Source organism: Coregonus lavaretus (genome assembly GCF_964263955.1).
Source record: "Coregonus lavaretus genome assembly, chromosome: 5".
NCBI classification, from domain to species: Eukaryota; Metazoa; Chordata; class Actinopteri; order Salmoniformes; family Salmonidae; genus Coregonus; species Coregonus lavaretus.
The window spans coordinates 26,185,687-26,202,269 of NC_139992.1; the positions used below are offsets into that span (position 1 = coordinate 26,185,687).

The window sequence follows — 16,583 nt, forward strand, 5'->3', positions numbered from 1 at the left end:
TCAATGCTGAACAGTTGCTTTGTCTGTACCAGCCAGGTTCTGGCAATTTACAGAGTGAACTCTCTCTATTCTACACAATAATCTTGCTAAATGTAAATTACTGACCCAGATACTTTTCATGAGATACAGTGTGTCGTGTTGCAACCTGGTCTTAGAGCATTTCGTCAACTGCAACGTTGCATTAACAACATTAACATGAGTGTGGGAGCAGCAATAGTGGACTCGGCGTTTCACCTTCAAAATAAAGGTCTCCATTGAACCTGATGCTAACAGATAAAAGCGCTAACATTTGTGTAAACTCTACAGAGTGGTGTTCTGTGGGTGTCACTGAGTAGGCTGATACGCCATTTCATGGGTGCACAATACATAAGTTAGGCTGTAGAGTGCAATATGAATGTCCAAAACCTACAATGACTGGGAAGGTGATTTCCCAGTCAAAGTCCTGCAATAAGAGCTAAGATACTAATATTTGTGTAAACTCTTGATAATTGTGTTTTCTAGGTGTCACTGAGACGGCTGATACCCCATTTCATGGGTGCACAATCCATAGGTTAGGCTGTACAGAACATATACATATCTCCAATGCAATTCTAAGGTCTAATACATCCACAGTTCGTTTTTTTGTAAAATGAACAAACAATTGTATTTTCTTGAATGTATAACATTACAACCTTGTTTGGCATGATCTAGTGTAATTGTGTCATGATTCCACTATTTTCCTCCGTTTGCATCAGTTTCAATGGGGACTTTTATTTTGAAGGCACCCCGCCGATTCCATTATTGTTGCTCACGCTAATGTTGTTCATGAGACACACATGCAACTCGGGTCATTGGCATTGGATTCCTCTCTTTATTTGGAGAACCATAAAGAGTGCGATCACCAGTTTGTCCAGAATATTGAAGAGTAGCCTACGCTGCGAAATGGAGCTGCATGAAGGAGCCGCACACGTACATGGTGAGGGTGTTTTAGACCTGTCGCGTCTGAATTTGAACAGTTTGAGCTTGGTCAACATCAGCGAGGAGCGAAAGAGGGGCACCAAGCAGTTGTATCTCAACTTCAACCGACTGCCCTCGCTGCCCGGATCGGTTTGCATGTTCTCCAACCTCGAGTTTCTTGACATTAGCAACAACGGACTATCGGTCATCTGTGAAGGCATTACCCGGTTAACGAAGCTCAGAACACTAATAGCCAAGAACAACCGTCTGGACGAATTCTCGCTTCCCAAGGAATTCGGGTCTTTGCCGTTGGAGGTGTTGAATCTAAGTGGCAATAGATTTGAGGAGATGCCAGCGCAGTTCCTGAAGTTGCAGCGGCTACAATCACTTTCCGTGGGGGGAAACAGACTCCAAAGTATTCCTGCAGAAATTGAGAATTTAACCAGGTATGTAGACTACATAACGGTGTCCGCGGCCTCACCAGCTGCTACCGCACTAGCTTGTTGCAGTCACCAGTGATTACATCACAACCTTAAACATAATTTGCAACAAACGGCCTGTCACAATGACCAGTTTAGGCCTACTGTAGTCAGGTTCCTGGGCAAACAGAGAGTTCAGCCAATCGTGTTTAACTGCAGGCCGCAATTCTGGTTGTTCCAGCATGTGGGCATTCCTGCAATAAAAATTGACCAATAGAAGTATAAAGAGTGGTTCCTGCAGATGCAGGAATGCCCACATGCAGGAACGCCCCGAATTGCAGGCCGCAATTGCACCCTTCTTAGTTCAACGGGTACAGGATAGTTCAACTGCCAATGCTGTGGGTTTGGGTTGTAAAGGCTGAACTGATGCCATTACATCAGTGACTTGTCAGAGGCAGAGATGAGGGAGCAAGCTATACTATGCTGTCTTGTAGCCTACTGCCATGGTAGCTTGCCTTTACAAACAGAATGCACTTATTTGATTGCCAGGACTATGGTTAAATGGATTTCATCAGATCCTCACTCCCTCAGCCTAAACTAAAGCAGACTTTATATCCCAACCTAACCTGTATGTTTTTCAGGAAATGAAAACTTTATAGTATCACAACATCCAGCCAATTACATTTACCAGCCAATCAGGCCTTTAGCAACCCTGACAGGTGTGTGAGATATCCAGGAATCTTATCTGTTCTTGGGCAGGGGCATGACAGACTGCCATTGCCACACTCACAAAGTTACTCAGAGCAGGAAATATGTGGTTCATATTGTGGTGTACACGTAAACAACCTCTGGGGTGACTAACTAGTATTCATAAATAAAACACACACACTCCCTTGCACATAGTCAAGTCACACACACACACGCACTCACGCACACACATACACACATGATCACATACAGAAATTCAAGCATCTTGTGGTCAATATGTGAATGATGCCACGTTTGTATAAAGTGCAGGGGCAGTGTGTTCCAAGGGTAGTAAAAAACAAGGTCATCTGGAAAAAGTGGTAGGTTAATATCAACGATATTAGATATCAGTGAGAACAGTTTAGGATCCTCCTCAGAGGTTCCTCAGAGGAGGAGGGGGGGACCATCTTCCTCAGTGAATTTATAAAAAATAGTGAAACATTAAAGTTTTCCATTTTAGATAAAACTCTACTAAATATATTCACGTCACCAAATAATTTATTAAAACACGCTGTTTTGCAATGAAGGTCTACAGTAGCCTCCGCAGCACTCTGTAGGGTAGCTCCGTGGTGTAGCCGGAGGACAGCTAGCTTCAGTCCTCTGGGTACATTGACTTAAATTCAAAACCTAGGAGGCTCATGGTTCTCACCCCCTTCCATAGACTTACACAGTAATTATGACAACTTCTGGAGGGCATCCTCCAACCTATCAGAGCTCTTGCACCATGAATTGACATGTTGTCCACCCAATCAAAGGATCTGATAATGAATCTAGTACTAAAAGCATAAGCTACAGCTAGCTGGCACTGCAGTGCATGAAATGTGGTGAGTAGTTGACTCAAAGAAAGAAAGACAATAGTTGAACAAATACTTTTTGACTGAGGTGACAACGATGTAGGCTGTGTGTAGCGGTTAGTGGTCATGATATGAAGGTTTGGCTTGAAAGGGTTTTTCGCCTGGTCACAGACAGCTAATGTGTTATTCACTGAATTCCACAAGCGAAGGGAAAAGGTGTGAGACGGAGAGCGTGTAGATAGTTGCAAGAAGGAATTATATGTACAACGAGCAAAGTGATCATGCTGTTTTTATGTGGCTGCTATGAAAGTGAACTGTGTTTGCGTGTGATCAGGGGTGTATTCATTCTGCCGATTCTGTTGAAAAACGTTCCTTAAATGGAACAAATTTAACAAAACGGGGATAAACATACATTAATTGGTCCAATAGAAACTCTCATTTTCAACTGTTGGACTAATGATTACACCCTAGATCAGCTAGATGCAGGCAAGAGTGTGCAAGGCAGTATTGAATGTGTCACTGTCACCTTGATTACTAAAAATTCGCTCGATGTGTGCACCTACGTTGTAAACTTTCATTCATAGGCTAAGTTGTAGCAACCTCATGATGGGTATAGGGAAAATTTGAGTGCCATGTAGTAGCCTAAACCTATGGATGTTACATTGAGCTGGGTGAATGGAATATGAATGGCTGTCATCTAATATACTGCAATAGAAAAACTGTAAGGCCATGCTCATAAAAAATAAAAATAATAATCATCCTCCATCATCTTAAACGGCACCGACCGCCACTGATCTGACTATATAGCCAGTTAACATCATAAAAGAGAAAACAAATCATAAAGTCTCAGAGATCAGTGGGTGCAACCAGGATGTGGGACATGTCATGCAGTTAAACAGTAGCCCATTTATAGGCTTACAAAAGATAAGTGTGTAAATACTTTGACTTCAGCTGGAATATACCCACATTGGCTTTAATAGGTGTCGTTCCACCCATTCGGTGCCTTTTGAGATGTGTAACTTGGTGGGGGGAAAAAACAATGTTTAATTTCACTAAATTTTAACAGGCTCTCATATTCCAAATTAAGTAACATGGTCGATTGTAACAGGGTTGACGATTTCATCTTCAATCAGCCATGAATCCCCTTGTGAAAGGGGTAATGGAAGCTTGTTGTGTGCAACAAGAGGGGAAATGTAATGCAAGCTTCACAAAAAACAAATATATATATTTCTATGGGTAACAGGGTTGACGTGTTATGCTCGACCCACTAAGTTTTCCACCACAAAACAGCAAACAAGAGTAGAACCAGCTCACCTGCTTTTACACTGATTTGAGTGTTAGATGTTCAATGTTTCTTTTGGAGAAAAAAATAATTAAAAGGTAATAGTTTCACCATATTTTGTTGCATTTTTATATTTTTTCAATTTGACTTACCTCAAATTGAATCACTAATCATATGAAATAAATAATCTTCAGAAATGACTTTTCCATGTTAAGAGTGACACTGAGACTCAGGTTTTTCACTTTAAAATGTATTTCAAACAAAAACCGATGATTGCAAAGGTAAACAAACCATATAACTCTATGCACAATGACTACTTTCAACAATTTCCACAAACATTTTACAAAAAAGGATTTACTTGAAGAACAGTGCAGATGCAAAGTTTGGTAACAGAATTACGGTTTGCGTTGTTTGTGCCGTCATTCTGTTACCAAACTTTGCATCTGCACTGTTCTTCAACAACATAACTAGGGCTTGATGCTGAAAACTTTGTGAATTTTTGGGGTCAAGTGGGTTAAAATCCTCCTGGAAGTCACAGAGGGTACACAGAGGGACATGTCAAAAGGCTGAATTTTGGCTTTAGCAAGTCTTTATTCATATTAAAATTTTGATTTATTGAATTCTCCATGTGGCCTATATTAAAGGGCACTTCGTTGAATATAACAGGTTTTTAATATTCAATATTGGTGCACAATGTCTACTTTAAAATATCAAAAGGCACTCATTTAGTTGAACGACCCAGTTACAGTCGCCAACACTAACCCTGTTGGCTGACTGTCATCAACTGATTTGATCATTGCTTTTTAGTGATGTTACTATAGCTAGTCAGGATTGGTCTTTACCATCTTTGGCAACAAGTTTTGTTACATGTCTTATTCAAGGGTAAGAATAGAAGAATAAGCCTAACATGCGTTTAAAAAAAATTATGCACACATGACTAAGTCGCTTTGGATAAAAGCGTCTGCTAAATGGCAAGAGAAAGTATTCAGAAAGTATTCACACCCCTTGACTTATTCCACATTTGGTTTTGTTACAGCCTGAATTCAAAATGGATTAAATGGATTTTATTTTTCCATCTACACACAATACCCCATAATGACAGTGAAAACATGTTTTTAGACATTGTTGCAAATTTATTGAAAATAAAATATATCATTTCCATAAGTATTCACACCCCTGAGTCAGTACATGTTAGAATCACCTTTGGCAGCGATTACAGCTGTGAGTCTTTCTGGGTAAGTCTCTAAGTACTTTCCACACCTGGATTCTGCCCATTTGCCCATTTATTCTTTTCAACATACTTCAAGCTCTGTCAAATTGGTTGTTGATCATTGCTAGACAACCATTTTCAGGTCTTGCCATAGATTTTCAAGTAGATTTAAGTCAAAACTGTAACTCGGCTACTCAGGAACAGCGTCTTCTTGGTAAGCAACTCCAGTGTAGATTTGGCCTTGTGTTTTTGTTTTAGGTTATTGTCCTACTGAAAGGTGAATTCCTCTTCCAGTGTCTGGTGGAAAGCAGACTGAACCAGATTTACCTCTAGGATTTGCCTGTGTTTAGCTCCATTCTGTTTATTTTTTTTATCCTAAACTCCCCAGTCCTTAACGATTACAAGCATACCCATAACATGATGCAGCCACCCCTATGCTTGAAAATATGGAGAGTGGTACTCAGTAATGTGTTGTATTGGATTTGCCCCAAATATAACACTTTGTATTCAGGACAAAAATGTAATTGCTTTGCTACATTCTTTGCAGTATTACATTAGTGCCTTGATGCATGTTTTGGAATATTTTTATTCTGTACCGGCTTCCTTCTTTTCCTCTGTCAATTAGGTTAGTATTGTAGTAACTACAATGTTGTTGATCCATCCTCAGTTTTCTCCTATCACAGCCATGCTCAAAAGGGATATTCAGTATCTGCTTTTTTAGTTTTTACCCATCTACCAATAGGTGCCCTTCTTTGCGAGGCATTGGAAAACCTCCCTGGTGTTTGTGGTTGAATCTGTATTTGAAATTCACTGCTCGATTGAGGGACCTTACAGATAATTGTATTTACGGGGTACAAAAATCATGTTCAACACTATTATTGTGCACAGAGTCCATGCAACTTATTATGTGACTTGTTAAGCACATTTTTACTCCTGAACTTGAATTTATGGTTGCCATAACAAAAGGGTTGAATACTTATTGACTCAAGACATTTCAGCTTTTCATTTTGTATTCATTTGTAAACATTCCGAATAAATAAAAAAATCCACTTTGACAATATGGGTTAGTGTGTAGGCCAGTGACGACAACAACAAATCTAAATGTAATAAAAATTAAAGGGGTGTGAATACTTTCTGAAGGCACTGTATGTCATTTCCTGTCACAGGAACAAGTATGTCAGTACAAAACGGTCTCTATGTAGTTTTTACCATTGTTAAGTATGTTTCACAAGAACATACCGGTAGTTAGTTTAGTTACCAATAATATGGTATATGGCCTATAATGTAAGTATGGGCCAATATTTACCTCTGCCTTATTGTACCGACATTACTGGCATCACTATGACACCTTCCCCACTCAGTGTGACATGTAGGGACAGTTTGTTCCTTTGGCCTTATTGTCATGTGGTAGTTGGGTAGTACCAGGGTATGGTGCAATAACCCAAAGCCAGAGTAACATTCAAAGATAGGCCTACAGTCACGCACTGTGTCTTGTAAACATATTAACCAACACAAACTACATGTAAAGAGACAGCATCTCACTGAAAACTTCAGAGCAGCTGAACATACACACTGTCTCATATCTATAGTAATGAATGATGGAGGTTGTATGGGACTAGGGCTGTGTGCCCGTGTGTGTGTGTGAGTGGGGTAACTGTAGAGTGAGGTGTTGAGATGTTCCTGAATGGCTTCTTTAGACCCTCTGTCCCTGAGGGGCTGGCTCAGGGCTCAGGCCCCAAGTACACATAATGGCCTCTCCCAGTCGCTGCTGTGTCATCAGTTCCACAGGCAGACCAGACCATGGGGCAGATGGGCTGACTGCTCACTTTCAGTGTCAGGCCATTACATATCCCTTTCACTCCCTGTCTCTCTGTCCCTGCTGCTCCCTCTGTTCTTCTCTCTTTCTCTCTATTTCCCCAGTGTTCAGCTGTCTTTTCACTTTTTCATCTGTTCAGAGGGATTGGGAGAAAGCAGAACACTTGTGAATGTGTACATTACCATTGGAGATTTGTGGACTTTGAACCAATAGTCATCTGTTTCTCTCTGTCAGTCATCTGTTGTATACTGAACAAACATATAAATGCAACATGTAAAGTGTTGGTCCAATGTTTCATGAGCTGAAATAAAGTATCCCAGAAATGTTCTATACGCATAAAAAGCTTATTTCTCTAAAATGTTGTGCACAAACTATCCCTGTTAGTGAGAATTTCTCATTTGCAAAGATAATCCATCCACCTGACAGGTGTGGTATATCAAGAAGCTGATTTAAACAGCATGATCATTACACAGGTGCACCTTGTGCTGGGGACAATAAAAGGCCACTCTAAAATGTGCAGTTTTGTCACACAACACAATGCCACAGATGTCTCAATATTTGAGGGAGCGTGCAATTGACATGCTGACTGCAGGAATGTCCACCAGAGCTGTTGCCAGAGAATGTAATGTTCATTTCTCTACCATAAGCCACCTCAACAGCGTGTTCCAGTTCCCGCCAATATCCAGCAACTTCGCACAGCCATTGAAGAGGAGTGAGACAACATTCCACAGGCCATAATCAACAGTCTGATCAAGGATATGTGTCGCACTGCATGAGGCAAATGGTGGTCACACCAGATAATTACTGATTTTCTGATCCACTCCCCTACCTTTTTTTCTTTAAGGTATCTGTGACCAACAGATGCATATCTGTATTCCCAGTTGTGTGAAAACCATAGATTAGGGCCTAATTAATTAATATCAATTGACTGATTTCCTTATATGAACTGTATCTTAGTAAAATCTTTGAAATTGTTGCATTTTTATATTTTTGTTCAGTTTATATGACTACCCCACATTGCTGTCTGCTGCTTAGGACTGTGTATTTAGCCTACACTGCATTTGATTGCACTAAACCTAAACTTCAAGCTGAAAACATTTTTGGGACTCTCTAGTAATGCCTCTACCTCTGGCGGCCCCTACACAAAGTCAGAGTAAACACACACACACACACACAGGCAGGTAGGCTAAAGATAGAAATTCCAGCACCTCTCTGTGGTATGTGTATAGTGTGTGTCTCCTCTTTGAGACGGTTGGTTTAGCAGTTCCACTGCTCCAGCCCATACCTCATAGTCACAAATACACACACACATGTTATACTCCTTTACTATGGACCCGGCCGCTCAATCTTTGATGCCTTTCACCCACTCTGGTAATGCATTGCTGTCACATACAGCATCTATGTCAACATGTGGGAACCCCATTGTGGTACTGATGTGTCAAAACATGTGTGCACTTGGAACTGTCCAGTATACAATATGTTATGGTGTTTTTAAAGTCCTAAACACCTTCAGGCATGCTTTACTTGTTGGTGTAATGTTAATTACCACTCGATATGATGTAAACATATTAAACCTCTATCTCTGTCTCTCTCTCTCTCTGTCAGTCTTGAGATGCTGTATTTGGGTGGTAACCTGATCACCTCTATTCCTCCTGAGCTGGCCAACCTGCCCTACCTCAGCTATTTGGTCCTGTGTGACAACCGCATACAGGGTGTACCCCCGCAGCTCACCAGGTAACCACAACATAACCATAACACAGCCTCAACCCCATCTAGAGCATACTGCCACAGCTCACAAGGTAAACACAACACACCCATAATATAACCACAGGAACCTGCAAGTAAGCATTTCATTAGACAATGTATACCATGCGTATCCCGTACATACTAATACAACTCAACAACAACAAAATAATAATACTACTACAAGACAGTCATAACCCAACCATATTCAAGGTGCACCAGTACTATAGCTCAACTGGTTACTACAACACATCCATAGTGGACTACTACAACTTAACCATAAACTAACCACGGTCTAGATTTCTGTTCATAATACTCACAACGATAACCATGACCTTGCCAATCTCTCTCCCCCCCCAGGCTCCACTCCCTGCGCTCCCTGAGTCTCCATAACAACCTGCTGACCTACCTGCCCCGGGAGATCCTCAGCCTGGTGCGCCTGCAGGAGCTCAGTCTCCGCGGCAACCCCCTGGTGGTGCGCTTCGTCAAGGAGATGACCTATGACCCGCCGTCGCTGCTGGAGCTGGCAGGTCGTACCATCAAGAGCCGGAATGTTCCATACTCGTCCTGCGACATGCCCTCTCACCTGCTGCACTACCTAGACCTGGCCAGCAAGTGTCCCAATCCTAAGTGTGCCGGTACGTCTACTACACATTAGTTTCTCATTGGACTGTGTCTGTATTTCTGTCCCTGTCTTTTTCTGCTTGTCTGTATATAATTGTTTATGTATAAGTATGTGTCGATTTATTTCAGTGTGCTTATTCTATGTCTGTTTCTCTGCTCTCTCTCCCCAGGCGTGTACTTTGACTCGTGCGTGCGCCACATCAAGTTTGTGGACTTCTGTGGGAAGTACCGGCTGCCCCTCATGCACTACCTGTGCTCCCCAGAATGCACCTCACCCTGCAGCTCCAACCCCCAGAGCGATGCCGAGTCAGAGGATGAGATCAGCGTGCCCGCCTACCGCCTGCAGAGGGTGCTGCTGGGATAGCAGGAAGTGGAAGGACCTCCGGTCCTAACCATGACAACAGCCTCAGAACCCCAGTCTTTCTCTCTGGGGATGAACTCTGACCCCTCTGGTCTCTTGTTTGTGTGTGTTTGATGCAAGACGCTAGACACACACACGCGCACTATGACATACGCACGCACGCACGCACGCGCGCACACACACACACACACACACACACACACACACACACACACACACGTGAGAGATATCTTGTTGTCACTGTGGACCTTTAACCAGGACAAATACCTTTAGGTGGGTATGTCCCCAGGAACCCATTGACTCAGTCACTATAGCCATCTAAAACTGAGGGGCAAATGATGTGCGGGATCTTAGCTCTATTTCTCAGTAACATTACAGATCACTGATGCCTTCTGACTTTGAGCAGTGCCTTAAACAGATTAATAATTTCACTCCATTCCTGATGGTTTCATGGGTAAACATAGGAGGGCAGTAGAAACCATAACTTTGCCAACTCGCTATGTGATCTATCGAAAGGTTTTCATGATTTTAGAACACTATCACACCATTCCTGAGAGTCAGGATATGAACAATGTGAGCTTTCCAAGTGCCTGAAAACAGAAAGTGTGTGACCCGGTTCTCTGTGAAAGCTTTGTTTTTCTCTCACAGGAAGTTGATCTAGGCCGGGCAGAGTGTGTATGGACGCCTCACAGCACAATACACACACATTTACTGTGAAAGGAGAAAATCTAACGAATCCGACAAGATACAATGAAAGTTTGTATTTCCAGCCCTTGGTATTCTCTAAATTTGACAGTTATAGATATATGTATCAACGTCTTTGTGATGTTTGTGGGAACATTTAGACAATGTCTCCAGAAGGTACGTGTTTATGGTAACTGGAAGAATAATACAGTAGCTGACCTTTCAATAATGCTGGTCTATTGTTACAGTACCATGTAGAAGTGCTTTTGTATGTATGTGTATATGCCTTACTGAAGAGAAAATGAATTCTAGAAAGAAAACAAAGTGAGAACAGAACCTGTAATATGTAACAATTCACTTTTTTTTTTTTTTATATTTATGCTGTGTTAACACTTTACTTGACACCTAGTGTCATAACATGTTATGACACAGTCATAACCATGTCATGATGTCATAACAGATTACATAACCTGTCATAATATAGTCGTAACACTGTCATGACACATATTTAGACCTGTTGTGACATATATTGTGTTATTTTATTGCTGGTTATGACCCCTACGTAAGTGTCTCAACCCACCACAGTAGTTATTTTATGGCTGGTTATGACGCCTACATAAGAGTGTCAAAACCTACCACACAAGGCTAAACATACATTACACCATAACCTACATCAACAGTATTTTTATATTCTATAACATTCTGAAATTTGCCCTATTATATTATCATTGTAATTGTGCACACATTGATGTAAGTCAATGTCAAATCTGACTGGGATCAGATTTCAGGAGGACACCCTTTTTTTGGACTGATGACTAACATAAGGGCATGTACATGATAGGCCTATCTGGCATAAATGATTCTGATGGTCATAATGCTTCTTGACAGTGTCATAAAGTGTATTTTCTTAGTCCATGTAAAGTGACACAGGATGGTCATAATGCTTCTTGACAGTCAGTGTATTTTCTACAAGTTATTTAAAATATGATGGGGGAAAAAACATGACTAAAGAATTCATTTCAACAACAAAGAATTTAAGAAACAAACTTTCCAACAAAAATCTAACTCCTTGGCAGGGAAAAAAAGACATTTGAGTAAATGAGGGTTTTGAACTAGTATAGGTGTCATAAGCAGCCATAAAATAATGCAATATATGTCACAATAGGTGTAATTATATGGGTCATGACAGTGTTACGACCATGTTATGACATTATGACATGGTTATGACGCTAGGCGTCAAGTAAAGTGCTACCCATGATCTTAACCACAATGTTGTGAAAATTAAGCAATTGTGCAATTTTTGTAACGTACTGCTTTTATACACTCAATGGTTCACACGCTAATACAGTGCTTTTATTGAAGATGACTTACTGAATATAATATAGTACTCATACAGGTCGATGATCTGTACTAAAGTATGTGCACTTTTCCCCTATAATATAGACTGTACAGTATATAATACAATCCCTAATAAAGTTTGATTTTCATGTCAAAAAAATGTGTGTGGAATATCTGTGAAACATGTTACCCACGATAGTGAGGTATAACCTGCAACATCAGCTGACTGCACTACTATCTCCTATCTGTCTAGTTAGCTCTGAGTTCATAGTCCACATCTCATTTCTGCTGAAGCTATGATGACATCTCCTTAGCTTCTGTCATCATTGTTTGCTATGTAGACTAATCTATGTGGAAGAATCAGTGGGCCTGTCACCAGATAGTGTCAATTTTTGTTTGTTTGCCTGCCTGTTGCGAAAATGACTACAATGCATTTCCACTGTAGCTTTTCTCCAGAACTAACTGCCAAACGGTTGACAGTTGGAACTATGCTAGATTGCTAGGCCGTCTGTGAGTGCGCTTGTGCATGAGCGTGACAGACCGTTTTGTTTTGAGTCATTGGTAGCTTGAATGGGTTGCGTTCAGGACTGGTCTGCTTCATTTGCATATGAACGTGATTGCATTACTGAGGGGGAATGCAGAGGGACCTCTTCATTAACCCAGCACTAAGAGATGCCAGGGTGAGGCCATTCTGCCTCCTCTCAATCTGCAGATCCCTTTATTTACCCTGCCAAGACCTAGTGATGTAAACCTCTCTCTCTCTCTCTCCTACTCTCTCTCAGCCTGCCTCCTCTTTCATTCTCTTTCTCTCGTCTGAGCAGGCTGACTGGTTCTTTGATGGCTTTGAGGGACAGATGTTTTGTGTCATCCGTTTGCCCACGTTTTAAACAGTCTCTTCAGAGAGCTCAAAGTTCTGTCTTTCTGGCTCGCTAACAGACAGGCTCTGTCCAGCCCTCCTCATTCAGGCCTGGGGTGGCTTACATCAGACCCCTCACTGGCCTTTTTTTCTCCTCCATTATCTGTACCCCCTCTTCTGTCTTTCTCTCTCTTTGACACACACACACACAGACAGACAGATGCAGACACTCAATGTGAGAAGCTGATATGCTTACAGGGATTTGCTCTCAGTATCTTCTGGATTGTAGTGTGATATGTATTTGAGTTTGTTCATTTCTATTGATATTATCCACTGCCATGATGATTCCTTCTCCAAACAGCAGGTATCTGAGCCCCCTACTCTGTTACATAAGCCAGGTGTGTGTGTCTGCTGCAACCCGAGACAGAGACACACGCTGAAGCGGCCATGATGAAACTGAGCCAGAGTGAATTAAACGACAGACAGTTGAGGAGAGGAGCACTCTGTCACCAGTCAACACAACTCAGGAGTTCACAGATCACAAGTCACAACTCAGACATTTTGAATATAGAACAGGAAGTCAAAATCTTGGACTCAGAGAATTCAGAACATAACTAAGAACTAACTGCTTGACTGTCAGCAGTGAATGGAAGAGAAAGACCCAAGGATACTGAGGCCAACAGAACTGCCTGCTAAAGGTAATGACTGCTTGTGTGTGTAGTGTATGTATGCAGGCTAATTCCATCTGATTAATGTTGGCATTAGGTTTTTGCTCTGCCCTATAGATAATAGTATAGTCTACAATGCACAGTATAGGGGATCAGTGGCTAAAAGAACAGAGTGGTTTGAAAAGGGGGATTTTGATACTGTAAGCCTCTTATCACCTTCACTAGACCATTAATTCAAATCAGCTCCCCTCAACACTATGACTTGGCTGCGTGTGCCTCCACTGACGTACATTCCAGACTTCACACATGATGAACTCCACAGACTCGCACATACACTCAGCTCAACACACGAGAGTCACACACTCCGGACCCTGACAATCGGACCTTGTCCTGGGATTAGGGGGGGGGTGCTGCTAATCTGCCTCCTTACTGCCGCCTATATGGTTTCTCTGGGGGAAGGGGGGTGGTGATGGAGGCACGGGGGAACAAGAGGGTAGGGGTGTGATTGTCCACTGTTATGTAACCATGTTAGATCGCCATGGTGAAGAACAAATCATAGAACAAAAACTTAGATCACACCCCTCTCTCCACAACCCCTTTCATTTTACTTCTCTCTGCTACTTGATCCTCACCTCTTTCTCTATTGTTGCTTCTGCCTGCAAACTTCTTGTTCTACCCCTCTCACCCATCTTTTCTTTCTCCTAACGTCTATTCCATTACATTTACATTTACATCATTTAGCAGACGCTCTTATCCAGAGCGACTTACACATTACCTCTCAAACCTGCTGTCCTCATTTCTCATAACCTCTCTACCATCACCTCTGGCTCCATTAACCTCTATCTGTATGAGATTGGTAACCTTGGGAATTCTGTAAATACTAGATCCCTCTCCGAATGTGAATCTGGATCTGTGTGACTGTTAAATCCCTTTCCTCATGTGGCCAGTGAGGGAGGCCTCAATTGCCCCTTTAGTAGAGACAATCCGGTTGCAGCATCAAAGAAAATGAAAATACAGGTAATCCAGGACCCTGGCAAATCATGGAAGGGTTTCAGTGTTCCAGAGCTGGATTTGCAGCCAGGAAATGGTTTCTGCTATGGCAGGAAATGGGCCTCAGGCATTCAAATCACAAAAACAAAAGATTTAGCACAGATGCATTGTCTTTTTCACTTATTTGGTCTTTGTCCCAGTCATATACAGTACTTCACTGCTGGTTTACATTCACTGTAAGAAGTTATTGTGCCTTTGTTAGTTACAGAGACAGCCCAAGCACAGCGTGAACAAAGGGTCTTGAACAATGATGGTTTCCATTAGACATAACAATTAGCTGTTTTTTTCATGATGTATTTCGTGAAGTTTAATATCTCCAACAACCTTATGCTGAGGGACATGCATTCCTCTCCTCCCCACCCTCCCCCTACCCTCTCCCATCCACCCTGTCCTCCTTAACTCAAGCTGTTCCAAATGCTCCGCTGTTGTTTCTCAATAAAATATTTAAGCTCCTGGTAACCCGAGTTTGGCGCAATCCACCTGCTTTTATGGCCAACCCACTTTGAACCTGATCTTGGGGGAATCCGTAAGTGATCTACACACAGTGACTGAAACTGAGACGACAACTCCATCGCCTTAGAGATTCAATAGGGGTCTAACGTTGTGACAGTTGATCTGAGCGTTGAGGTCAAGACGTTCTGTTTGTGTTAGGATTCGTCTACCGCACGTCCACATTTCATCATTATGTGTCCAATTGAGGAATTGTCCACCCTTAGGAATTTGTTGGATAACTTGGCAATGCATTACAGTAATGCAGTGAGTGGTTGAGATCATGTTGCAGATTGTGTGTTAAGTGCATCGTAACCTGTAACCATATAACCCTCCATCATTAGCGGTGTCACTCTGAGATAGTACTGGTCCACTAGCATTAAATGGGTCTACACAAACGGAGCTGACAGAGGAACGTTTGCGTCGCTCTCTACTTAGTTCTACGTACATTTGTGGGGCTGAAATTTTGAAACGCGACGCAAAGGGATCCCTTAAGAGTGCCATGTCATTTGACCGATGATTAGGTCAGCATGTACAGTATAAAGACATTTCCCTCAAAACAGATGCGGAAGTAAGTAGTCATTGATGTCAGGAAACAGTGCCACCTGCTGTCCCTTCAGTGGAGAGACAGAGAAGATGTGATCATAGAGCAACACAGGACGATAGGAACACAGGATGTTCCGACCAGATGTCACCGGTACCTCCTCCTCTTAGAGCCGGCAGGGGCAGACTTAGTGATTTGGAGGCCCCAGGCAGAGGCTTTTATAGTAAATATGTAATTTAACTGTACAAATGTATTTATTACCTTTTAATGTGCCATGAACACAACCAGTCATTATGTTTTCAAACAAATCATTTCAAAAAGTAGGTTACCTTCGCACGCCCGAACTGTACACTGTGCACCTGCCAACTTTCCTTCAATTCGCTAGTGGCTGAAATTATCTCACCAGAGAAAGCATCCGAGCTAACGATACAGCGCCCCTCTATCTTACTATATGTAGCCAATGTACCTGATGCTGTCTGGCCAAAATAGAGTATGACATGTCATACTCTTTCTAGCCAGACAGCATCAGATACACAGGCTACACATACATGTCCTCTGCCTCAACGACGATGGCAGTATTATCAGCAGCACCTGTCTTTTTACTAAAGAAATGCATATTGTTTCCCCCTAGAGTCTAAGGGCCCAGGGTTGGGGTTCTACTAAGCTAGCCTTGTCAAGAACCAGGCTTCCGTAATACGGGTAAGCCTGGGAAGTTCATGGCAGACAAATTGCTAAATAGGGGTGGATACCGGGTATAAATCAGTGAGTGAAGCCTCGCAACACGTCAAACAAATCAAATGCCTTTCTTGGGCGGAGCTCCAACAGTGCTCACTAGTTATTGTTGTAGGTGCAACAGTGAGTGACAATAATTTTTACAGTCTGTGGTGAGAATGGCTGGGAAATCGCTGATTAAAACCACATCAAAATATGTTGATGTATGTCGATTTTGTGTATAAAGCACACTTCCATTTTCTGCAATGTTGCAAACTAGCATAAGGAACATCTATTTGCTAAATGTGTAC

At 41.9% G+C, this 16,583-nt stretch overlaps 1 protein-coding gene across 1 annotated transcript; it reads left to right on the top strand.

Annotated features, from left to right (window-relative positions):
• Positions 1–736: 736 nt before the first annotated feature.
• Positions 737–12,107, top strand: LOC311129892 (leucine-rich repeat-containing protein 58-like). The gene is made up of 4 exons (XM_084162421.1): positions 737–1,382; positions 8,810–8,938; positions 9,308–9,585; positions 9,742–12,107. Exons 1-4 carry the CDS (start codon positions 796–798, stop codon positions 9,933–9,935), a joined length of 1,188 nt encoding a protein of 395 aa, XP_084018547.1. The 5' UTR covers positions 737–795; the 3' UTR covers positions 9,936–12,107.
• The last annotated feature ends 4,476 nt before the right edge of the window (positions 12,108–16,583 follow it).